At 35.8% G+C, this 21,688-nt stretch overlaps 3 protein-coding genes across 3 annotated transcripts; all 3 read right to left on the bottom strand.

The window, feature by feature from the left end:
* Positions 1-257: 257 nt before the first annotated feature.
* LOC128868071 (coenzyme Q-binding protein COQ10, mitochondrial-like) lies at positions 258-1,197 on the bottom strand. Its single transcript, XM_054109802.1, has 3 exons — positions 1,037-1,197; positions 775-878; positions 258-708 (listed from the first exon to the last, which is right to left on the bottom strand). Exons 1-3 carry the CDS (start codon positions 1,145-1,147, stop codon positions 258-260), a joined length of 666 nt encoding a protein of 221 aa, XP_053965777.1. The 5' UTR covers positions 1,148-1,197.
* Positions 1,198-11,720: 10,523 nt separating this feature from the next.
* LOC128868155 (coenzyme Q-binding protein COQ10, mitochondrial-like) lies at positions 11,721-12,433 on the bottom strand. The gene has a single exon (XM_054109924.1). The coding sequence runs from the start codon at positions 12,194-12,196 to the stop codon at positions 11,753-11,755; it is 444 nt and encodes a 147-aa protein (XP_053965899.1). The 5' UTR covers positions 12,197-12,433; the 3' UTR covers positions 11,721-11,752.
* Positions 12,434-19,601: 7,168 nt separating this feature from the next.
* On the bottom strand, positions 19,602-20,564 carry LOC128868285 (coenzyme Q-binding protein COQ10, mitochondrial-like). Its single transcript, XM_054110191.1, has 3 exons — positions 20,412-20,564; positions 20,151-20,254; positions 19,602-20,084 (listed from the first exon to the last, which is right to left on the bottom strand). Exons 1-3 carry the CDS (start codon positions 20,520-20,522, stop codon positions 19,634-19,636), a joined length of 666 nt encoding a protein of 221 aa, XP_053966166.1. The 5' UTR covers positions 20,523-20,564; the 3' UTR covers positions 19,602-19,633.
* Positions 20,565-21,688: the final 1,124 nt, after the last annotated feature.

Consider the following 21,688-nt stretch of genomic DNA (forward strand, 5'->3'; position numbering starts at 1 on the left):
TGTTTGCTTATGATTACCATGTAAAGCTTTGTAAAAAATAGTGTGATCTCGTGTGAACTATAAGTAAAAATATACTTATGTATGTATGCACTTATGTACAAATGTATGTATAAGTTTAACAATGATATTTTTGCAATATATAATAATAATATATAATATATAATATAATAATAAAAGTATATAAATAAAAATAATCAATCACACAAAAGTACTTGAATACGGAGTTATTTATGTTTAACTCGTTCATTGCGTCTTGGTCAAGATCTTCGCCATAATGTAAGCGATTTAATTGAAGGTGGTCCATATCGTCGTTCAGCTTCCGCCACAAAAGCATGGTCCATTTGATCGCAAATTAAATCGAAAAAAATATTTGCAATATTGCTGTGTATCAGCGATTTGAATTCGAAAGCTACTTTGAAATCCACAACACAAGATTGTGGAATATCCTTCAGACCGGGACTAAATCGCCAATTGTTACGCAAATAGTTGAATAATCTTCCATCTGTGCATACAGATTTTACCAGCACAGGATTTTGAAGCGAAACATTTGATGTATAACTTTCATTCAGCGGTGGGAAACCGACAATTAAGTCAGCCTTGAAGCCGTCATTACGCTTACTGTGTACGAGTGATTTCTTCACGTATGGCACAAACTTATAATAGTTCGATACGTCGGCGACCACATCATACATTTCTTGCATCGAGTATCTGCAAATTTGCGAAACGCCAACTTAAGTGAGTAATAGCGGATGCAATACACATTTGCACGCCTACCCAATTAACTCCTTTTTGGCATATTCCCGATTCTTGTTTGTAAGATCACTAAAAGTGAAGAAGTCTCGTTGAGGACAGTTCACGTTTCTGCCGGCAGCTGTGCTACAAAGAGAAGTAAACAAACTTGAAAAAATTAAGTTGCGAATTGCGATTTCAATATCGAGTTCATGTAGACACATTCGAACTGGTACGATATGCTTTGGTAGGGGGGTTATATAATTTTCATTGAAATTAGATTTTTGTATGAAATAAGTAATACTTACAATTGTGTGTAGGTGCAACCGATAAGTTGCCTATTTGCCAGCAACAATTTTGCGTTCTTGAACATTACGCCACAAAAAATTCCACAGCTACGTGTGAACGATCTGCCCATCTGGAATTCACTATTTACACTATTGAAACAATAACACACGAATTGTTTTTTTTTTTTTTTGTCCTTTGAAAATTTATTATTATTTAAAATTTTTATTTTCGTGTTCTCCGTATTCAAGTCAAGTTACAACTGAGCATAATTCAATAATGAATCATGACAACTGATTCCATTTTTTTCAATGAGGTTATGATGTCAGTGAAGGAAATATTTCTGCCGGTTTCACAGTAGTTTCTGTGAAGTGAATTTTAAAGCGTGTATATGTAAAATATCTTATAACTCAAGAACGGGCTCACCTATCCAAACCAAATTTTTAGGCTTTGTTTGGACTATTCAGTAGATGGTTTGTGTTTTGAAATTTTAAGAATCGGATACCAGGGTCTCGAGAAATAGGCCAAAACGTGAACCCGGGTAACCCTAGGATGTGTTTGTACAATATGAGTAGCAAATGGAAGCTGCTGATGATTCTATAGTATAGAGTATTTTTGATGCCGCTCCGTGACTAGGGTCTCGAGATATCGGCCAAAATGTGGACCCCGATAACTTAAGGATGTGTTCGTACAATATGGATAGCAAATGGGAGCTGTTGATAAATGCTAATGAAAAGAGGACTTTTCTTTTCGCTAGGTAACTAAGGACTCCAGATATAGACCAATTGGGAACTCGCCTTCAGGTTAAGAGATTGCATTGCATTCTTATGTACTACAACCAGTTATAATGTTTTAAGCGGCGGGCGGTCCCTTCTTCTCTGTCTGTGGCATTTACCGAAGCGTATTTGTTGAGGTGGGTAACACGTGTTAGCCCGCAATGTGTGACCTGCCCATCTCAATCTGTTGATCATGATTGTGGTTATCACAGATGGGATATAGCTTTTAAAAAATTAGAAATTTTCAATGTGGGCAGTATATTAACAAATGTAAGTGGCGTTCCTCAAACAGTCGGTTCTATGTTACCGGAACAACCGGACTTACTATATGTAGTATATCTGGTCAAGGACTGTCACTCCAGCAGCACTCCCCGTACAAGTATGGGGAATGTTTTTCCTCTTACAACAACAAGAGGACGTTAAAAGAACCATTGGCAATACTAGTAAGACACTGAATGTCCGTGTCCAGCACTGATGCATAAGAGGGGCAAACACCAGTGTAAACATATTTTACCAGAGGAAAAAAGGGCTCCATAAAATAGGACAAACACTAAAATTTGTTGAGGAATTTGGGCTCAGAGAAATACTTTTAATCCATGAAAAAGGCACAATACATCTTTCAGGTCGTAGTGCTAAGTGCTCTTATAATAATAAAAAAAAAATACATTTAAAACTAGTTACCTAAAAGAGTTTTGAGCCAATTTCGAAACAAATTTACCACAGTAATACGGGTTTTAAAATTAGAGCATAAAATTATTGTTGCCTATTTTTTCATAAGAAGAAGAAGAGAGCCGGCTCCAAACAGCTGTTTTCTAAATCACTATTTTCATATTACCAGATATGATTTAGTTGTTAAATAATACCCAAAATGTCCACGGCGAAAACGCATGGAGGCACACTATGGTAATACAACGTGGAATAAGCGAACACAGCCTCCGGAAGACTGGTCTAAGCCATTACCTGAGTGGTTGGCGAAGAAGTATGAGAATACTTATTTGGAGTTGAAACAAATGGAATTGGATGGACGAAGAACACCTGAAGTGATTGAAAAATCATATTGTGCGATAATGTAGATCAAAAAGTTTAGACACTACTGAAATGAGACATTTTGAGACCTTTTTTATTAAATATCTCGAAAACTAAGCGAAATATCAAAAAATTTTACTTACACATATGTACATACACACAACATATATACATATATCCGCATATATAAATACATATATAAGTTCACAAATTTAAATTTGCTTATGCCATCCTTCTGTGTGCCTGGTAATAAAGCATTTTCTATACATACATATATATACGTATCTCTTTTTTCTTCTTCTTTTTGGTGTCGCTTTTTCGTTTCATCGAGTCTCAAATCACTCCCAACGATTCTAAAGAAGTTTTCACTTCAAAATGTCCCATTTTAAAAATAAAGTACTTTCTTTTTTTGATTCTTCATGCAAACTAAATTATATTTTCGTATTATTATATAGTATTATTATGTGTTATTTTATTATTAAAATATAATCATATATTTTTTCGACTAAATCACTGGCACGCATATTTATTGAAATCGGTAAACTGTATAACAGAAATTTGTACGGCAATAAGAGCAGAGTTTTGTGCTTATTTTAAATAAAATATTATAAGGCAGTCAAAAGGTCTGTTCATGAAGCAAATAAATTGTAAAAATTGTAACAAATTAACAAGTTTTGGTGTTCATGTATCCAAAACAATTGCAAAGTAAGGGAGAGTGAGAGAGCAAAATAACATTTCAATTTGAGGGGAAGTAGCAAGTTTTTACTGTATACATTTTGACATGATAACGTCTTATAATTCGATTTAGCCGGCTGGTCGTTACCTTGCATGAACTGCAAGCGAAAGCGCGGAACGAACGACATAGAGCACAATCGGCCCCCGCATTCGGCAACGTTCGACATCTGCACACCTACTTGAGTGAACATATGTATATATGTATGTATATGCGCATATGTACATATATAAATTCGCATATTTGTATTTGCATATGCCTTCTTCCCGTGTGCATGGTAATGAATCATTTCTCTGTTGCGAATAGGACGATGATAGGAAAAATAGGAAATGAAAGGAAGTGTTTCGAGTGTAAAGTGTCTTGAAAAAGGCAAATCGATGATGTTGCCTCTTAGTGTTTTTGACTTATTAACGTCTGATGCACAATCGAAATTGAACATATCTTTCATGAATTTGAGAAATGTTTCGTCAACTTTCATGTTTGTGTAAATTTAACTTGACCTATTCCATTGCGATTCCATTTACCTCCTCCTCTATATCCATACAAAATATCTATCAAACAAATAAAATTAAAATTTTGTTTTGAAAATTGCAACCAGTACATCAGTATTTTCTTATGACGTTCTCACGTTAAACTATCGTCAGTAAACCGACTTACAGACTTACTTTTTTACTTGTAAGAATTTGCAAGTGAGAGAAACAGTTAAACGCAAAGTAAAAATAAACACGAATTAAAATTTTTCGAATTGAGACAAAATTCTAAATTTAAATTAAAAAAATTGATTAAAATGGAGTATCTAATTTAGATATCCTATATTAAATAGGAATCGGTCAATCATGTAGAGGCATGCACTTCTGAACCACAGCTTCCAGTCACCGCTGCTGCAGTTTGCGAAATGCAAATCGAAAGCATTGAAGATATCTTTGGTGTTTTATGCTTGCACTTCTTGGTTATTAACTAATTTGGCAATATATGTATGTATATCATATACTTGCACACATGCATATACAGCAGCAAGGAAAATATATAGAAAGCTATGATTGCCACAACAATTCAATTGAAAATTTAATGTTCTTCATCTGACATCGTTGATGAAATAGAATAAATTATTATGGACGAAATAAATCATGTGGTGCTAGGGTCGTTATTTTACATTATATTTGCTTTATTTTTTAATTTTTTTTTTTTAATTTTTTTTTTTTTTACTTTTTGTGACTTCTTCCCGTCAACAATTTAATAAGGTGAGCTTGCAAATTTTTACTGCTTTGCGTTCATTTAATTTTTTTTATTTTTCTCGTTGAGAGCGAATTCTCGGAAATTAAGGGGGAACGCCACTGTTTGGGGCCAAAAAATAGTCGATTTTTGAGAGTTTTTTTTTTTGTAAGTAGGAAAGATTATTCGAGGACCGAACAAAAGGCAATTTATTATATCGCACCCTAAATACAAAAGGGGCACAACTCTAAATTTTCCACACTCGAGCTTGACTTGTTTACAGTAGCACAGAAACCAAACTATGTGATATATCACGCTGAAATTTGCCATGTAAGCTTATAACAGTCCTACCAAAAAACAAAGAAATTATTTTTGCCATATGTCATCCGCGGACCGTTTTATTGATACCGTCTCGTTCATATTTGAGCAGAACGTACATTTTGAGTTGTGACCCTTTTGTATTTAGGGTGCGATATACTAGCAAACCCGGCCCCCTTCGCTGGGCACACTAAAGTAGAATAGATATGGTTTAGAACAGAAAATATATGATTTTCATATTATTTATTTCTTTATTCTTCATTCAAGCGCTTTGGCATAAACAATATTTTTTGTTTTTCTATTTGTTTTTGAGTAAATATAAAATATAAATTGAAAATCAGGAAAAAAGAAGATTGTTTTTAAATTTCAAATCAACGCATATGAATAAACAATCGTCTTTTTTCCTGATCATCCATGAATTTTTCGTTTCAATTTATATGTTTTATTAAGCATTGGAGCTTTTTTAACCATTATCCATTTAATAGGACTATGAATAAGTTCGTGCGGTTTTTTTCGAAATTTGAAACTTTATTGACGTAAAATGGTTACAAATTTAATATTCAAAATATTGTCCATCGCTTACTACTACTTTTTCCCATCTTTCTGGCAATTCACGGATTCCCTTTGTGAAAAATTCGGTCGGTTTTGCCGCAATCCACGAATCGATCCATTTTTTGACTTCATCGTAATTACGGAAGTGCTGGTCAGCCAGGCCATGTTGCATCGATCGGAAGAGATAGTAATCGGATGGCGCAAGGTCTGGACTATACGGCGGGTGGGGTAGGACATCCCATTTGAGCGTTTCTAAGTATGTTTTGACCACTTGTGCAACATGTGGCCGAGCATTGTCATGTTGCAAAATAACTTTGTCGTGTCTATCGGCGTATTGCGGCCGTTTTTCTCGCAGTGCTCGGCTCAAACGCATCAATTGTCGTCGGTAGACATCCCCCGTAATCGTTTCATTCGGTTTCAGTAGCTCATAATACACAACACCCAGCTGGTCCCACCAGATACACAGCATAACCTTCAGGCCATGAATATTCTGCGCCGACGTCGATGTTGAAGCATGGCCAGGGTATCCATACGTTGCCCGACGTTTTGGATTGTCGTAATGGACCCACTTTTCATCGCCAGTCACAATTCGATGCAAAAAACCCTTTCTTTTGTGCCGTTGAAGCAGTTGTTCGCATGCCATAAAACGGCGTTCAACGTCTCTTGGCTTCAATTCATACGGCACCCAATGGCCTACCTTTCGGATCATTCCCATGGCTTTTAAACGTTTGGAAATGGTTGATTGATCAACTCCCAAAGTTTTTGCAACCTCTTCTTGCGTTTGAGCCGGATCTTGATCGAGCAATTCCTCCAATTCGGTATCCATGAACTTTGGCGGCGCACCCTCGCGTTCTTCGTCTTCCAAGCCAAAATCACCACTTTTAAAGCGTGCAAACCACTTATGGCACGTTCGCTCAGATAGAGCATGCTCACCATAAACTTCCACCAAGATACGATGACTTTCGGCTGCTTTTTTCTTCATATTAAAATAATGAAGAAGAATTCCCCGCAAAAACACATTATTTGGCACGAAATTCGACATTTTCAAGTGTGGTAAAAATATTGTTGTTTACGCTTCAAATAAAAAACTTATACTGACGTTTGTGCCTTACGACAGTAGCTCTCCAATGAATGTTTGGAAATGTGGATCGATGGAATAATAATCAAGTTACGCCATCTGTTGTAAAACCGAAACGAACTTATTCATAGTCCTATTATATTTTTCAAAAAAAAAAAACGAAAAAAAATTTTTTTTCCACGAACACATAATTTCATTCGGATTTCACATTAAATTCTCAAATTTCGTAAGAAATTACTCACTGTTCCAAAATCCACTCCAAAAAAACTCACAAACAATTTTTACATGTTGCACTTACGTTTTTCCTTATGGCATCCAAATCAGAAAGAAATATTGACACATTGTAACTCACACTGTCAATTTGACAGTTCAGTTCCGCCCCAAGCGTTAAAACAGTAAGCGACATTATGGCTGGTTCAAAAGAGCGCTGTACCCGTTGCCAGTGCTCCGAATTACAACCAAACTTTACGAAACCCATTTTCAATACTTACTTAACAATGTGCGTAAGTTTGGTTTAATTCGGTTCAAAGACACGGCGGGTCCACGTTTTGGCATATATTTCGAGACCCTAGTCATCAATAGGTATGAAAATGACCCCGTATTAAAGCACTTATCAACAGCTTTCATTTGATATCCATATTGTACAAACACATTCTAGGGTCCACGTTTTGGTCTCTATCTCGAGACCCTAGTCACGGAGCGGATGGAAATACTCTGAACTAAAGCATTCACCAACAGCTTCCATTTGATGGCCATATTGTACATACACATCCGAAGGTTACCCGGGTCCACGTTTTGACCTATATCCCGAGACCCTATCTACCAATAGGTATCCAAACTATACGGAAACCATCAATACCTCCTTAACAATGTGTGTAAGTTTGGTTTAATTCGGTGCAAAGACACGGCGGGTCCACATTTTGGCATATATTTCCAGACCCTAGTCATCAACAGGTATGAAAATTACCCCGTATTAAAGCACTTATCAACAGCTTTCATTTGATACCCATATTGTACATACACAACCAAAGGTTACCCGGGTCCACGTGTTGACCTATATCTCGAGACCCCAGTCACGGAGCGGCATAAAAAATACTCTGTACTAAAGCATTCACCAACAGCTTCAATTTGATATCCATATTGTACAAACACATTCTAGGGTCGACGTTTTGGTCTCTATCTCGAGACCCTAGTCACGGAGCGGATGGAAATACTCTGAACTAAAGCATTCACCAACAGCTTGCATTTGATGCCCATATTGTACATACACATCCGAAGGTTACCCGGGTCAACGTTTTGACCTATATCCCAAGACCCTATCTACCAATAGGTATCCAAACTATACGGAAACCACCTTCAATACCTCCTTAACAATGTGTGTAATTTGGTTTAATTCGGTTCAAAGACACGGCGGGTCCACGTTTTGGCATATATTTCCAGACCCTAGTCATCAATAGGTATGAAAATGACCCCGTATTAAAGCACTTATCAACAGCTTTCATTTGATATCCATATTGTACAAACACATTCTAGGGTCCACGTTTTGGTCTCTATCTCGAGACCCTAGTCACGGAGCGGATGGAAATACTCTGAACTAAAGCATTCACCAACAGCTTGCATTTGATGCCCATATTGTACATACACATCCGAAGGTTACCCGGGTCCACGTTTTGACTTATATCCCGAGACCCTATCTACCAATAGGTATCCAAACTATACGGAAACCATCAATACCTCCTTAACAATGTGTGTAAGTTTGGTTTAATTCGGTGCAAAGACACGGCGGGTCCACATTTTGGCATATATTTCCAGACCCTAGTCATCAATAGGTATGAAAATTACCCCGTATTAAAGCACTTATCAACAGCTTCCATTTGATACCCATATTGTACATACACATCCGAAGGTTACCCGGGTCCACGTTTTGACCTATATCTCGAGCCCTATTTCCAAAATAAGATATAATCCGTGTTACTCGTGGATGATGTAGCTTTCGAATGGTGAAAGAATTTTTAAAATCGGTCAAGTAGTTTTTGAGCCTATTCATTACAAACAAACAAAGTTTTCCTCTTTATAATATTAGTATAGATTACGTCCTGATCTTTCGCCGGCGTTGAAGTGGTGATGGGGTGCACGCTTCAGCTACTAAGTGAAACTTGGTCCTTTGACTACATACAGTTTATAACCTAAATGCTCCCTACGCTATCTGTAGAAAATGATTGTCTGCAACTACCGCGTGATACGAGCAAGCCTTCTGAATGTGGCTTACAAGGCCGTATCGACGATATACTACTGTGGGCAAAAAGTAAGGTGAATTTATTTGTTAAGCTTCGCGGGATTAAAATTTCGCTCTAGTTATTTTTTTCATGAGTTGGCAGCACTGTTAATAACATCTGAGCCAACTTTCATGTGAATGTCAATATTAGTAATATATTTACGCTTGCCAGAGTGCATTTTTCGATTTTTACAATGTCTGATTTGATTGAGCAGAGAAGTGCCATCAAATTTTGTTTGCGGAATGAAATTTCGGCTACGAATAAACAATCGTCTTTTTTCCTGATCATCCATGAATTTTTCGTTTCAATTTATATGTTTTATTAAGCATTGGAGCTTTTTTAACCATTATCCATTTATATTTTTCAAAAAAAAAAAAACGAAAAAAAAAATTTTTTCCACGAACACATAATTTCATTCGGATTTCACATTAAATTCTCAAATTTCGTAAGAAATTACTCACTGTTCCAAAATCCACTCCAAAAAAATTCACAAACAATTTTTACATGTTGCACTTACGTTTTTTCCTTATGGCATCCAAATCAGAAAGAAATATTGACACATTGTAACTCACACTGTCAATTTGACAGTTCAGTTCCGCCCCAAGCGTTAAAACAGTAAGCGACATTATGGCTGGTTCAAAAGAGCGCTGTACCCGTTGCCAGTGCTCCGAATTACAACCAAACTTTACGAAACCCATTTTCAATACTTACTTAACAATGTGTGTAAGTTTGGTTTAATTCGGTTCAAAGACACGGCGGGTCCACGTTTTGGCATATATTTCGAGACCCTAGTCATCAATAGGTATGAAAATTACCCCGTATTAAAGCACTTATCAACAGCTTTCATTTGATATCCATATTGTACAAACACATTCTAGGGTCCACGTTTTGGTCTCTATCTCGAGACCCTAGTCACGGAGCGGATGGAAATACTCTGAACTAAAGCATTCACCAACAGCTTCCATTTGATGCCCATATTGTACATACACATCCGAAGGTTACCCGGGTCCACGTTTTGACCTATATCCCGAGACCCTATCTACCAATAGGTATCCAAACTATACGGAAACCATCAATACCTCCTTAACAATGTGTGTAAGTTTGGTTTAATTCGGTGCAAAGACACGGCGGGTCCACGTTTTGGCATATATTTCCAGACCCTAGTCATCAATAGGTATGAAAATTACCCCGTATTAAAGCACTTATCAACAGCTTTCATTTGATACCCATATTGTACATACACAACCAAAGGTTACCCGGGTCCACGTGTTGACCTATATCTCGAGACCCCAGTCACGGAGCGGCATGAAAAATACTCTGTACTAAAGCATTCACCAACAGCTTCAATTTGATATCCATATTGTACAAACACATTCTAGGGTCCACGTTTTGGTCTCTATCTCGAGACCCTAGTCACGGAGCGGCATGAAAAATACTCTGGACTAAAGCATTCACCAGCAGCTTCCATTTGATACCCATATTGTACAAACACATTCTAGGGTCCACGTTTTGGTCTCTATCTCGAGACCCTAGTCACGGAGCGGCATGAAAAATACTCTGGACTAAAGCATTCACCAGCAGCTTCCATTTGATACCCATATTGTACATACACATCCGAAGGTTACCCGGGTCCACGTTTTGACCTATATCTCGAGCCCTATTTCCAAAATAAAATATAATCCATGTTACTCGTGGATGATGTAGCTTTCGAATGGTGAAAGAATTTTTAAGATCGGTCCAGTAGTTTTTGAGCCTATTCATTACAAACAAACAAAGTTTTCCTCTTTATAATATTAATATAGATGTATTAAACTATGTTAATGTAAATTTTTATTAAAAAATATTGAAAATTGACAAATTTTTTTTTTTTTTTTTTTTTTTAGAATAATTTGCAAACTCGTCCAGCAAGACCCATATCGACTAAGAAAATAAACTTCGATACTGAATGAAAAGGTTCTGTCTGAATGTGTTTCATTAGAACAACCAACTGTCTTTCAAATCGCAATAACGGTAGTTAAGTATTGCACGTTCATAGCTTTAATAGTTTACCGATAAGAAAGTTAACCCTTAACGACCGCTACGGGGACATGAAAAGAATTGCAACTTTGTACATCCCTGGTTTGTTGACCACATAAAATTATAAATCAAGTAAATATATTGAATTAATATCAAAATAAATCAGATTAATGTTTAGTTAAAGTTTTCATTCTTATAAACGTTTCAGAATTTCACCTCTAATTTCCCCGACGTCTTATGGGCGAGTATTACAAAAAAGCTCTCGGCCGTTAAGAGTTAATATCATCCATCCACTCATACATTTTACCCAGGAACTTAAAAAAGCACGGTTGTTATACCACAAAAAGGAACTGTAACAGTTTGGTTATTATTTCTTGTTTTAAAATGTTTATTTACAATAGACTTAACCACTAATTTAATAAATTTGTTATCTTTGAGTAATTTTGTTTGAAAAAGATACACACCTCAGCTCTGGGTACTGTCGGTGAGGCTTTTTTTTCTTGTTTGCTTATGATTACCATGTAAAGCTTTGTACAAAATAGTGTGATCTCGTGTGAACTATAAGTAAAAATATACTTATGTATGTATGCACTTATGTACAAATGTATGTATAAGTTTAACAATGATATTTTTGCAATATATAATAATAATATATAATATAATAATAAAAGTATATAAATAAAAATAATCAATCACACAAAAGTACTTGAATACGGAGTTATTTATGTTTAACTTGTTCATTGCGTCTTGGTCAAGATCTTCGCCATAATATAAGCGATTTAATTGAAGGTGGTCCATATCGTCGTTCAGCTTCCGCCACAAAAGCATGGTCCATTTGATCGCAAATTAAATCGAAAAAAATATTTGCAATATTGCTGTGTATCAGCGATTTGAATTCGAAAGCTACTTTGAAATCCACAACACAAGATTGTGGAATATCCTTCAGACCGGGACTAAATCGCCAATTGTTACGCAAATAGTTGAATAATCTTCCATCTGTGCATACAGATTTTACCAGCACAGGATTTTGAAGCGAAACGTTTGATGTATAACTTTCATTCAGCGGTGGGAAACCGACAATTAAGTCAGCCTTGAAGCCGTCATTACGCTTACTGTGTACGAGTGATTTCTTCACGTATGGCACAAACTTATAATAGTTCGATACGTCGGCGACCACATCATACATTTCTTGCATCGAGTATCTGCAAATTTGCGAAACGCCAACTTAAGTGAGTAATAGCGGATGCAATACACATTTGCACGCCTACCCAATTAACTCCTTTTTGGCATATTCCCGATTCTTGTTTGTAAGATCACTAAAAGTGAAGAAGTCTCGTTGAGGACAGTTCACGTTTCTGCCGGCAGCTGTGCTACAAAGAGAAGTAAACAAACTTGAAAAAATTAAGTTGCGAATTGCGATTTCCATATCGAGTTCATGTAGACACATTCGAACTGGTACGATATGCTTTGGTAGGGGGTTATATAATTTTCATTGAAATTAGATTTTTGTATGAAATAAGTAATACTTACAATTGTGTGTAGGTGCAACCGATAAGTTGCCTATTTGCCAGCAACAATTTTGCGTTCTTGAACATTACGCCACAAAAAATTCCACAGCTACGTGTGAACGATCTGCCCATCTGGAATTCACTATTTACACTATTGAAACAATAACACACGAATTGTTTTTTTTTTTTGTGCTTTGAAAATGTATTATTATTTAAAATTTTTATTTTCGTGTTCTCCGTATTCAAGTCAAGTTACAACTGAGCATAATTCAATAATGAATCATGACAACTGATTCCACTTTTTTCAATGAGGTTATGATGTCAGTGAAGGAAATATTTCTGCCGGTTTCACAGTAGTTTCTGTGAAGTGAATTTTAAAGCGTGTATATGTAAAATATCTTATAACTCAAGAACGGGCTCACCTATCCAAACCAAATTTTTAGGCTTTGTTTGGACTATTCAGTAGATGGTTTGTGTTTTGAAATTTTAAGAATCGGATACCAGGGTCTCGAGAAATAGGCCAAAACGTGAACCCGGGTAACCCTAGGATGTGTTTGTACAATATGGGTAGCAAATGGAAGCGGTTGATGATTTCTATAGTATAGAGTATTTTTCATACCGTTCCGTGACTAGGGTCTGGAGATATAATCCAAAACGTGGACCCGGGTAACCCTAGGATGTGTTTGTACAATATGGGTAGCAAATGGAAGCTGCTGATGATTCTATAGTATAGAGTATTTTTGATGCCGCTCCGTGACTAGGGTCTCGAGATATCGGCCAAAATGTGGACCCCGATAACTTAAGGATGTGTTCGTACAATATGGGTAGCAAATGGGAGCTGTTGATAAATGCTAATGAAAAGAGGACTTTTCTTTTCGCTAGGTAACTAAGGACTCCAGATATAGACCAATTGGGAACTCGCCTTCAGGTTAAGAGATTGCATTGCATTCTTATGTACTACAACCAGTTATAATGTTTTAAGCGGCGGGCGGTCCCTTCTTCTCTGTCTGTGGCATTTACCGAAGCGTATTTGTTGAGGTGGGTAACACGTGTTAGCCCGCAATGTGTGACCTGCCCATCTCAATCTGTTGATCATGATTGTGGTTATCACAGATGGGATATAGCTTTTAAAAAATTAGAAATTTTCAATGTGGGCAGTATATTAACAAATGTAAGTGGCGTTCCTCAAACAGTCGGTTCTATGTTACCGGAACACCCGGACTTACTATATGTAGTATATCCGGTCAAGGACTGTCACTCCAGCAGCACTCCCCGTACAAGTATGGGGAATGTTTTTCCTCTTACAACAACAAGAGGACCTTAAAAGAACCATAGGCAATACTAGTAAGACACTGAATGTCCGTGTCCAGCACTGATGCATAAGAGGGGCAAACACCAGTGTAAACATATTTTACCAGAAGAAAAAAGGGCTCCATAAAATAGGACAAACACTAAAATTTGTTGAGGAATTTGGGCTCAGAGAAATACTTTTAATCCATGAAAAAGGCACAATACATCTTTCAGGTCGTAGTGCTAAGTGCTCTTATAATAATAAAAAAAAATACATTTAAAACTAGTTACCTAAAAGAGTTTTGAGCCAATTTCGAAACAAATTTACCACAGTAATACGGGTTTTAAAATTAGAGCATAAAATTATTGTTCCTATTTTTTCATAAGAAGAAGAAGAGAGCCGGCTCCAAACAGCTGTTTTCTAAATCACTATTTTCATATTACCAGATATGATTTAGTTGTTAAATAATACCCAAAATGTCCACGGCGAAAACGCATGGAGGCACACTATGGTAATACAACGTGGAATAAGCGAACACAGCCTCCGGAAGACTGGTCTAAGCCATTACCTGAGTGGTTGGCGAAGAAGTATGAGAATACTTATTTGGAGTTGAAACAAATGGAATTGGATGGACGAAGAACACCTGAAGTGATTGAAAAATCATATTGTGCGATAATGTAGATCAAAAAGTTTAGACACTACTGAAATGAGACATTTTGAGACCTTTTTTATTAAATATCTCGAAAACTAAGCGAAATATCAACAAAAATTTTACTTACACATATGTACATACACACAACATATATACATATATCCGCATATATAAATACATATATAAGTTCACAAATTTAAATTTGCTTATGCCATCCTTCTGTGTGCCTGGTAATGAAGCATTTTCTATACATACATATATATACGTATATCTTTTTTCTTCTTCTTTTTGGTGTCGCTTTTTCGTTTCATCGAGTCTCAAATCACTCGATTCCAACGATTCACAATCACAACCAACGATTCTAAAGAAGTTTTCACTTCAAAATGTCCCATTTTAAAAATAAAGTACTTTCTTTTTTTGATTCTTCATGCAAACTAAATTATATTTTCGTATTATTATATAGTATTATTATGTGTTATTTTATTATTAAAATATAATCATATATTTTTTCGACTAAATCACTGGCACGCATATTTATTGAAATCGGTAAACTGTATAACAGAAATTTGTACGGCAATAAGAGCAGAGTTTTGTGCTTATTTTAAATAAAATATTATAAGGCAGTCAAAAGGTCTGTTCATGAAGCAAATAAATTGTAAAAATTGTAACAAATTAACAAGTTTTGGTGTTCATGTATCCAAAACAATTGCAAAGTAAGGGAGAGTGAGAGAGCAAAATAACATTTCAATTTGAGGGGAAGTAGCAAGTTTTTACTGTATACATTTTGACGTGATAACGTCTTATAATTCGATTTAGCCGGCTGGTCGTTACCTTGCATGAACTGCAAGCGAAAGCGCGGAACGAACGACATAGAGCACAATCGGCCCCCGCATTCGGCAACGTTCGACATCTGCACACCTACTTGAGTGAACATATGTATATATGTATGTATATGCGCATATGTACATATATAAATTCGCATATTTGTATTTGCATATGCCTTCTTCCCGTGTGCATGGTAATGAATCATTTCTCTGTTGCGAATAGGACGATGATAGGAAAAATAGGAAATGAAAGGGAGTGTTTCGAGTGTAAAGTGTCTTGAAAAAGGCAAATCGATGATGTTGCCTCTTAGTGCTTTTGACTTATTAACGTCTGATGCACAATCGAAATTGAACATATCTTTCATGAATTTGAGAAATGTTTCGTCAACTTTCATGTTTGTGTAAATTTAACTTGACCTATTCCATTGCGATTCCATTTACCTCCTCCTCTATATCCATACAAAATATCTATCAAACAAATAAAATTAAAATTTTGTTTTGAAAATTGCAACCAGTACATCAGTATTTTCTTATGACGTTCTCACGTTAAACTATCGTCAGTAAACCGACTTACAGACTTACTTTTTTACTTGTAAGAATTTGCAAGTGAGAGAAACAGTTAAACGCAAAGTAAAAATAAACACGAATTAAAATTTTTCGAATTGAGACAAAATTCTAAATTTAAATTAAAAAAATTGATTAAAATGGAGTATCTAATTTAGATATCCTATATTAAATAGGAATCGGTCAATCATGTAGAGGCATGCACTTCTGAACCACAGCTTCCAGTCACCGCTGCTGCAGTTTGCGAAATGCAAATCGAAAGCATTGAAGATATCTTTGGTGTTTTATGCTTGCACTTCTTGGTTATTAACTAATTTGGCAATATATGTATGTATATCATATACTTGCATACATGCATATACAGCAGCAAGGAAAATATATAGAAAGCTATGATTGCCACAACAATTCAATTGAAAATTTAATGTTCTTCATCTGACATCGTTGATGAAATAGAATAAATTATTATGGACGAAATAAATCATGTGGTGCTAGGGTCGTTATTTTGCATTATATTTGCTTTATTTTTTAATTTTTTTTTTTTTACTTTTTGTGACTTCTTCCCGTCAACAATTTAATAAGGTGAGCTTGCAAATTTTTTCTGCTTTGCGTTCATTTAATTTTTTTTATTTTTCTCTTTGAGAGCGAATTCTCGGAAATTAAGGGGGAACGCCACTGTTTGGGGCCAAAAAATAGTCGATTTTTGTGATTTTTTTTTTTTTGTAAGTAGGAAAGATTATTCGAGGACCGAACAAAAGGCAATTTATTATATCGCACCCTAAATACAAAAGGGGCACAACTCTAAATTTTCCACACTCGAGCTTGACTTGTTTACAGTAGCACAGAAACCAAACTATGTGATATATCACGCTGAAATTTGCCATGTAAGCTTATAACAGTCCTACCAAAAAACAAAAAAATTATTTTTGCCATATGTCATCCGCGGACCGTTTTATTGATACCGTCTCGTTCATATTTGAGCAGAACGTACATTTTGAGTTGTGACCCTTTTGTATTTAGGGTGCGATATACTAGCAAACCCGGCCCCCTTCGCTGGGCACACTAAAATAGAATAGATATGGTTTAGAACAGAAAATATATGATTTTCATATTATTTATTTCTTTATTCTTCATTCAAGCGCTTTGACATAAACAATATTTTTTGTTTTTCTATTTGTTTTTGAGTAAATATAAAATATAAATTGAAAATCAGGAAAAAAGAAGATTGTTTTTAAATTTCAAATCAACGCATATGAATAAACAATCGTCTTTTTTCCTGATCATCCATGAATTTTTCGTTTCAATTTATATGTTTTATTAAGCATTGGAGCTTTTTTAACCATTATCCATTTATATTTTTCAAAAAAAAAAAACGAAAAAAAATTTTTTTTCCACGAACACATAATTTCATTCGGATTTCACATTAAATTCTCAAATTTCGTAAGAAATTACTCACTGTTCCAAAATCCACTCCAAAAAAATTCACAAACAATTTTTACATGTTGCACTTACGTTTTTTCCTTATGGCATCCAAATCAGAAAGAAATATTGACACATTGTAACTCACACTGTCAATTTGACAGTTCAGTTCCGCCCCAAGCGTTAAAACAGTAAGCGACATTATGGCTGGTTCAAAAGAGCGCTGTACCCGTTGCCAGTGCTCCGAATTACAACCAAACTTTACGAAACCCATTTTCAATACTTACTTAACAATGTGTGTAAGTTTGGTTTAATTCGGTTCAAAGACACGGCGGGTCCACGTTTTGGCATATATTTCGAGACCCTAGTCATCAATAGGTATGAAAATTACCCCGTATTAAAGCACTTATCAACAGCTTTCATTTGATACCCATATTGTACATACACAACCAAAGGTTACCCGGGTCCACGTGTTGACCTATATCTCGAGACCCCAGTCACGGAGCGGCATGAAAAATACTCTGTACTAAAGCATTCACCAACAGCTTCAATTTGATATCCATATTGTACAAACACATTCTAGGGTCCACGTTTTGGTCTCTATCTCGAGACCCTAGTCACGGAGCGGATGGAAATACTCTGAACTAAAGCATTCACCGACAGCTTCCATTTGATACCCATATTGTACATACACATCCGAAGGTTACCCGGGTCCACGTTTTGACCTATATCTCGAGACCCTATCTACCAATAGGTATCCAAACTATACGGAAACCATCTTCAATACCTCCTTAACAATGTGTGTAATTTGGTTTAATTCGGTGCAAAGACACGGCGGGTCCACGTTTTGGCATATATTTCCAGACCCTAGTCATCAATAGGTATGAAAATTACCCCGTATTAAAGCACTTATCAACAGCTTTCATTTGATACCCATATTCTACATACACAACCAAAGGTTACCCGGGTCCACGTGTTGACCTATATCTCGAGACCCCAGTCACGGAGCGGCATAAAAAAGCATTCACCAACAGCTTCAATTTGATATCCATATTGTACAAACACATTCTAGGGTCCACGTTTTGGTCTCTATCTCGAGACCCTAGTCACGGAGCGGCATGAAAAATACTCTGGACTAAAGCATTCACCAGCAGCTTCCATTTGATGTCCATATTGTACATACACATCCGAAGGTTACCCGGGTCCACGTTTTGACCTATATCTCGAGCCCTATTTCCAAAATAAAATATAATTCATGTTACTCGTGGATGATGTAGCTTTCGAATGGTGAAAGAATTTTTAAAATCGGTCCAGTAGTTTTTGAGCCTATTCATTACAAACAAACAAAGTTTTCCTCTTTATAATATTAATATAGATGTATTGAACTATGTTAATGTAAATTTTTATTAAAAAATATTGAAAATTGACAAATTTATGTAATTAAACGTAACGAGTTAAAAACAAATGATTATTAAAAAATATTGAAAATTGACAAATTTTTTTTTTTTTTTTTTTTTTTTTAGAATAATTCGCAAGCTCGTCCAGCAAGACCCATATCGACTAAGAAAATAAACTTCGATACTGAATGAAAAAGTTCTGTCTGAATGTGTTTCATTAGAACAACCAACTGTCTTTCAAATCGCAATAACGGTAGTTAAGTATTGCACGTTCATAGCTTTAATAGTTTACCGATAAGAAAGTTAACCCTTAACGACCGCTACATCCCTGGTTTGTTGACCACATAAAATTATAAATCAAGTAAATATATTGAATTAATATCAAAATAAATCAGATTAATGTTTAGTTAAAGTTTTCATTCTTATAAACGTTTCAGAATTTCACCTCTAATTTCCCCGGCGTCTTATGGGCGAGTATTACAAAAAAGCTCTCGGCCGTTAAGAGTTAATATCATCCATCCACTCATACATTTTACCCAGGAACTTAAAAAAGCACGGTTGTTATATCACAAAAAGGAACTGTAACAGTTTGGTTATTATTTCTTGTTTTAAAATGTTTATTTACAATAGACTTAACCACTAATTTAATAAATTTGTTATCTTTGAGTAATTTTGTTTGAAAAAGATACACACCTCAGCTCTGGGTACTGTCGGTGAGGCTTTTTTTTCTTGTTTGCTTATGATTACCATGTAAAGCTTTGTACAAAATAGTGTGATCTCGTGTGAACTATAAGTAAAAATATACTTATGTATGTATGCACTTATGTACAAATGTATGTATAAGTTTAACAATGATATTTTTGCAATATATAATAATAATATATAATATAATAATAAAAGTATATAAATAAAAATAATCAATCACACAAAAGTACTTGAATACGGAGTTATTTATGTTTAACTTGTTCATTGCGTCTTGGTCAAGATCTTCGCCATAATATAAGCGATTTAATTGAAGGTGGTCCATATCGTCGTTCAGCTTCCGCCACAAAAGCATGGTCCATTTGATCGCAAATTAAATCGAAAAAAATATTTGCAATATTGCTGTGTATCAGCGATTTGAATTCGAAAGCTACTTTGAAATCCACAACACAAGATTGTGGAATATCCTTCAGACCGGGACTAAATCGCCAATTGTTACGCAAATAGTTGAATAATCTTCCATCTGTGCATACAGATTTTACCAGCACAGGATTTTGAAGCGAAACGTTTGATGTATAACTTTCATTCAGCGGTGGGAAACCGACAATTAAGTCAGCCTTGAAGCCGTCATTACGCTTACTGTGTACGAGTGATTTCTTCACGTATGGGACAAACTTATAATAGTTCGATACGTCGGCGACCACATCATACATTTCTTGCATCGAGTATCTGCAAATTTGCGAAACGCCAACTTAAGTGAGTAATAGCGGATGCAATACACATTTGCACGCCTACCCAATTAACTCCTTTTTGGCATATTCCCGATTCTTGTTTGTAAGATCACTAAAAGTGAAGAAGTCTCGTTGAGGACAGTTCACGTTTCTGCCGGCAGCTGTGCTACAAAGAGAAGTAAACAAACTTGAAAAAATTAAGTTGCGAATTGCGATTTCCATATCGAGTTCATGTAGACACATTCGAACTGGTACGATATGCTTTGGTAGGGGGTTATATAATTTTCATTGAAATTAGATTTTTGTATGAAATAAGTAATACTTACAATTGTGTGTAGGTGCAACCGATAAGTTGCCTATTTGCCAGCAACAATTTTGCGTTCTTGAACATTACGCCACAAAAAATTCCACAGCTACGTGTGAACGATCTGCCCATCTGGAATTCACTATTTACACTATTGAAACAATAACACACGAATTGTTTTTTTTTTTTGTGCTTTGAAAATTTATTATATTATTATTTAAAATTTTTATTTTCGTGTTCTCCGTATTCAAGTCAAGTTACAACTGAGCATAATTCAATAATGAATCATGACAACTGATTCCATTTTTTTCAATGAGGTTATGATGTCAGTGAAGGAAATATTTCTGCCGGTTTCACAGTAGTTTCTGTGAAGTGAATTTTAAAGCGTGTATATGTAAAATATCTTATAACTCAAGAACGGGCTCACCTATCCAAACCAAATTTTTAGGCTTTGTTTGGACTATTCAGTAGATGGTTTTTGAAATTTTAAGAATCGGATACCAGGGTCTCGAGAAATAGGCCAAAACGTGAACCCGGGTAACCCTAGGATGTGTTTGTACAATATGGGTAGCAAATGGAAGCGGTTGATGATTTCTATAGTATAGAGTATTTTTCATACCGTTCCGTGACTAGGGTCTGGAGATATAATCCAAAACGTGGACCCGGGTAACCCTAGGATGTGTTTGTACAATATGGGTAGCAAATGGAAGCTGCTGATGATTCTATAGTATAGAGTATTTTTGATGCCGCTCCGTGACTAGGGTCTCGAGATATCGGCCAAAATGTGGACCCCGATAACTTAAGGATGTGTTCGTACAATATGGGTAGCAAATGGGAGCTGTTGATAAATGCTAATGAAAAGAGGACTTTTCTTTTCGCTAGGTAACTAAGGACTCCAGATATAGACCAATTGGGAACTCGCCTTCAGGTTAAGAGATTGCATTCTTATGTACTACAACCAGTTATAATGTTTTAAGCGGCGGGCGGTCCCTTCTTCTCTGTCTGTGGCATTTACCGAAGCGTATTTGTTGAGGTGGGTAACACGTGTTAGCCCGCAATGTGTGACCTGCCCATCTCAATCTGTTGATCATGATTGTGGTTATCACAGATGGGATATAGCTTTTAAAAAATTAGAAATTTTCAATGTGGGCAGTATATTAACAAATGTAAGTGGCGTTCCTCAAACAGTCGGTTCTATGTTACCGGAACACCCGGACTTACTATATGTAGTATATCCGGTCAAGGACTGTCACTCCAGCAGCACTCCCCGTACAAGTATGGGGAATGTTTTTCTTCTT

The sequence above is a fragment of the Anastrepha ludens genome, chromosome 6 (assembly GCF_028408465.1).
Source record: "Anastrepha ludens isolate Willacy chromosome 6, idAnaLude1.1, whole genome shotgun sequence".
Lineage (NCBI taxonomy): Eukaryota > Metazoa > Arthropoda > Insecta > Diptera > Tephritidae > Anastrepha > Anastrepha ludens.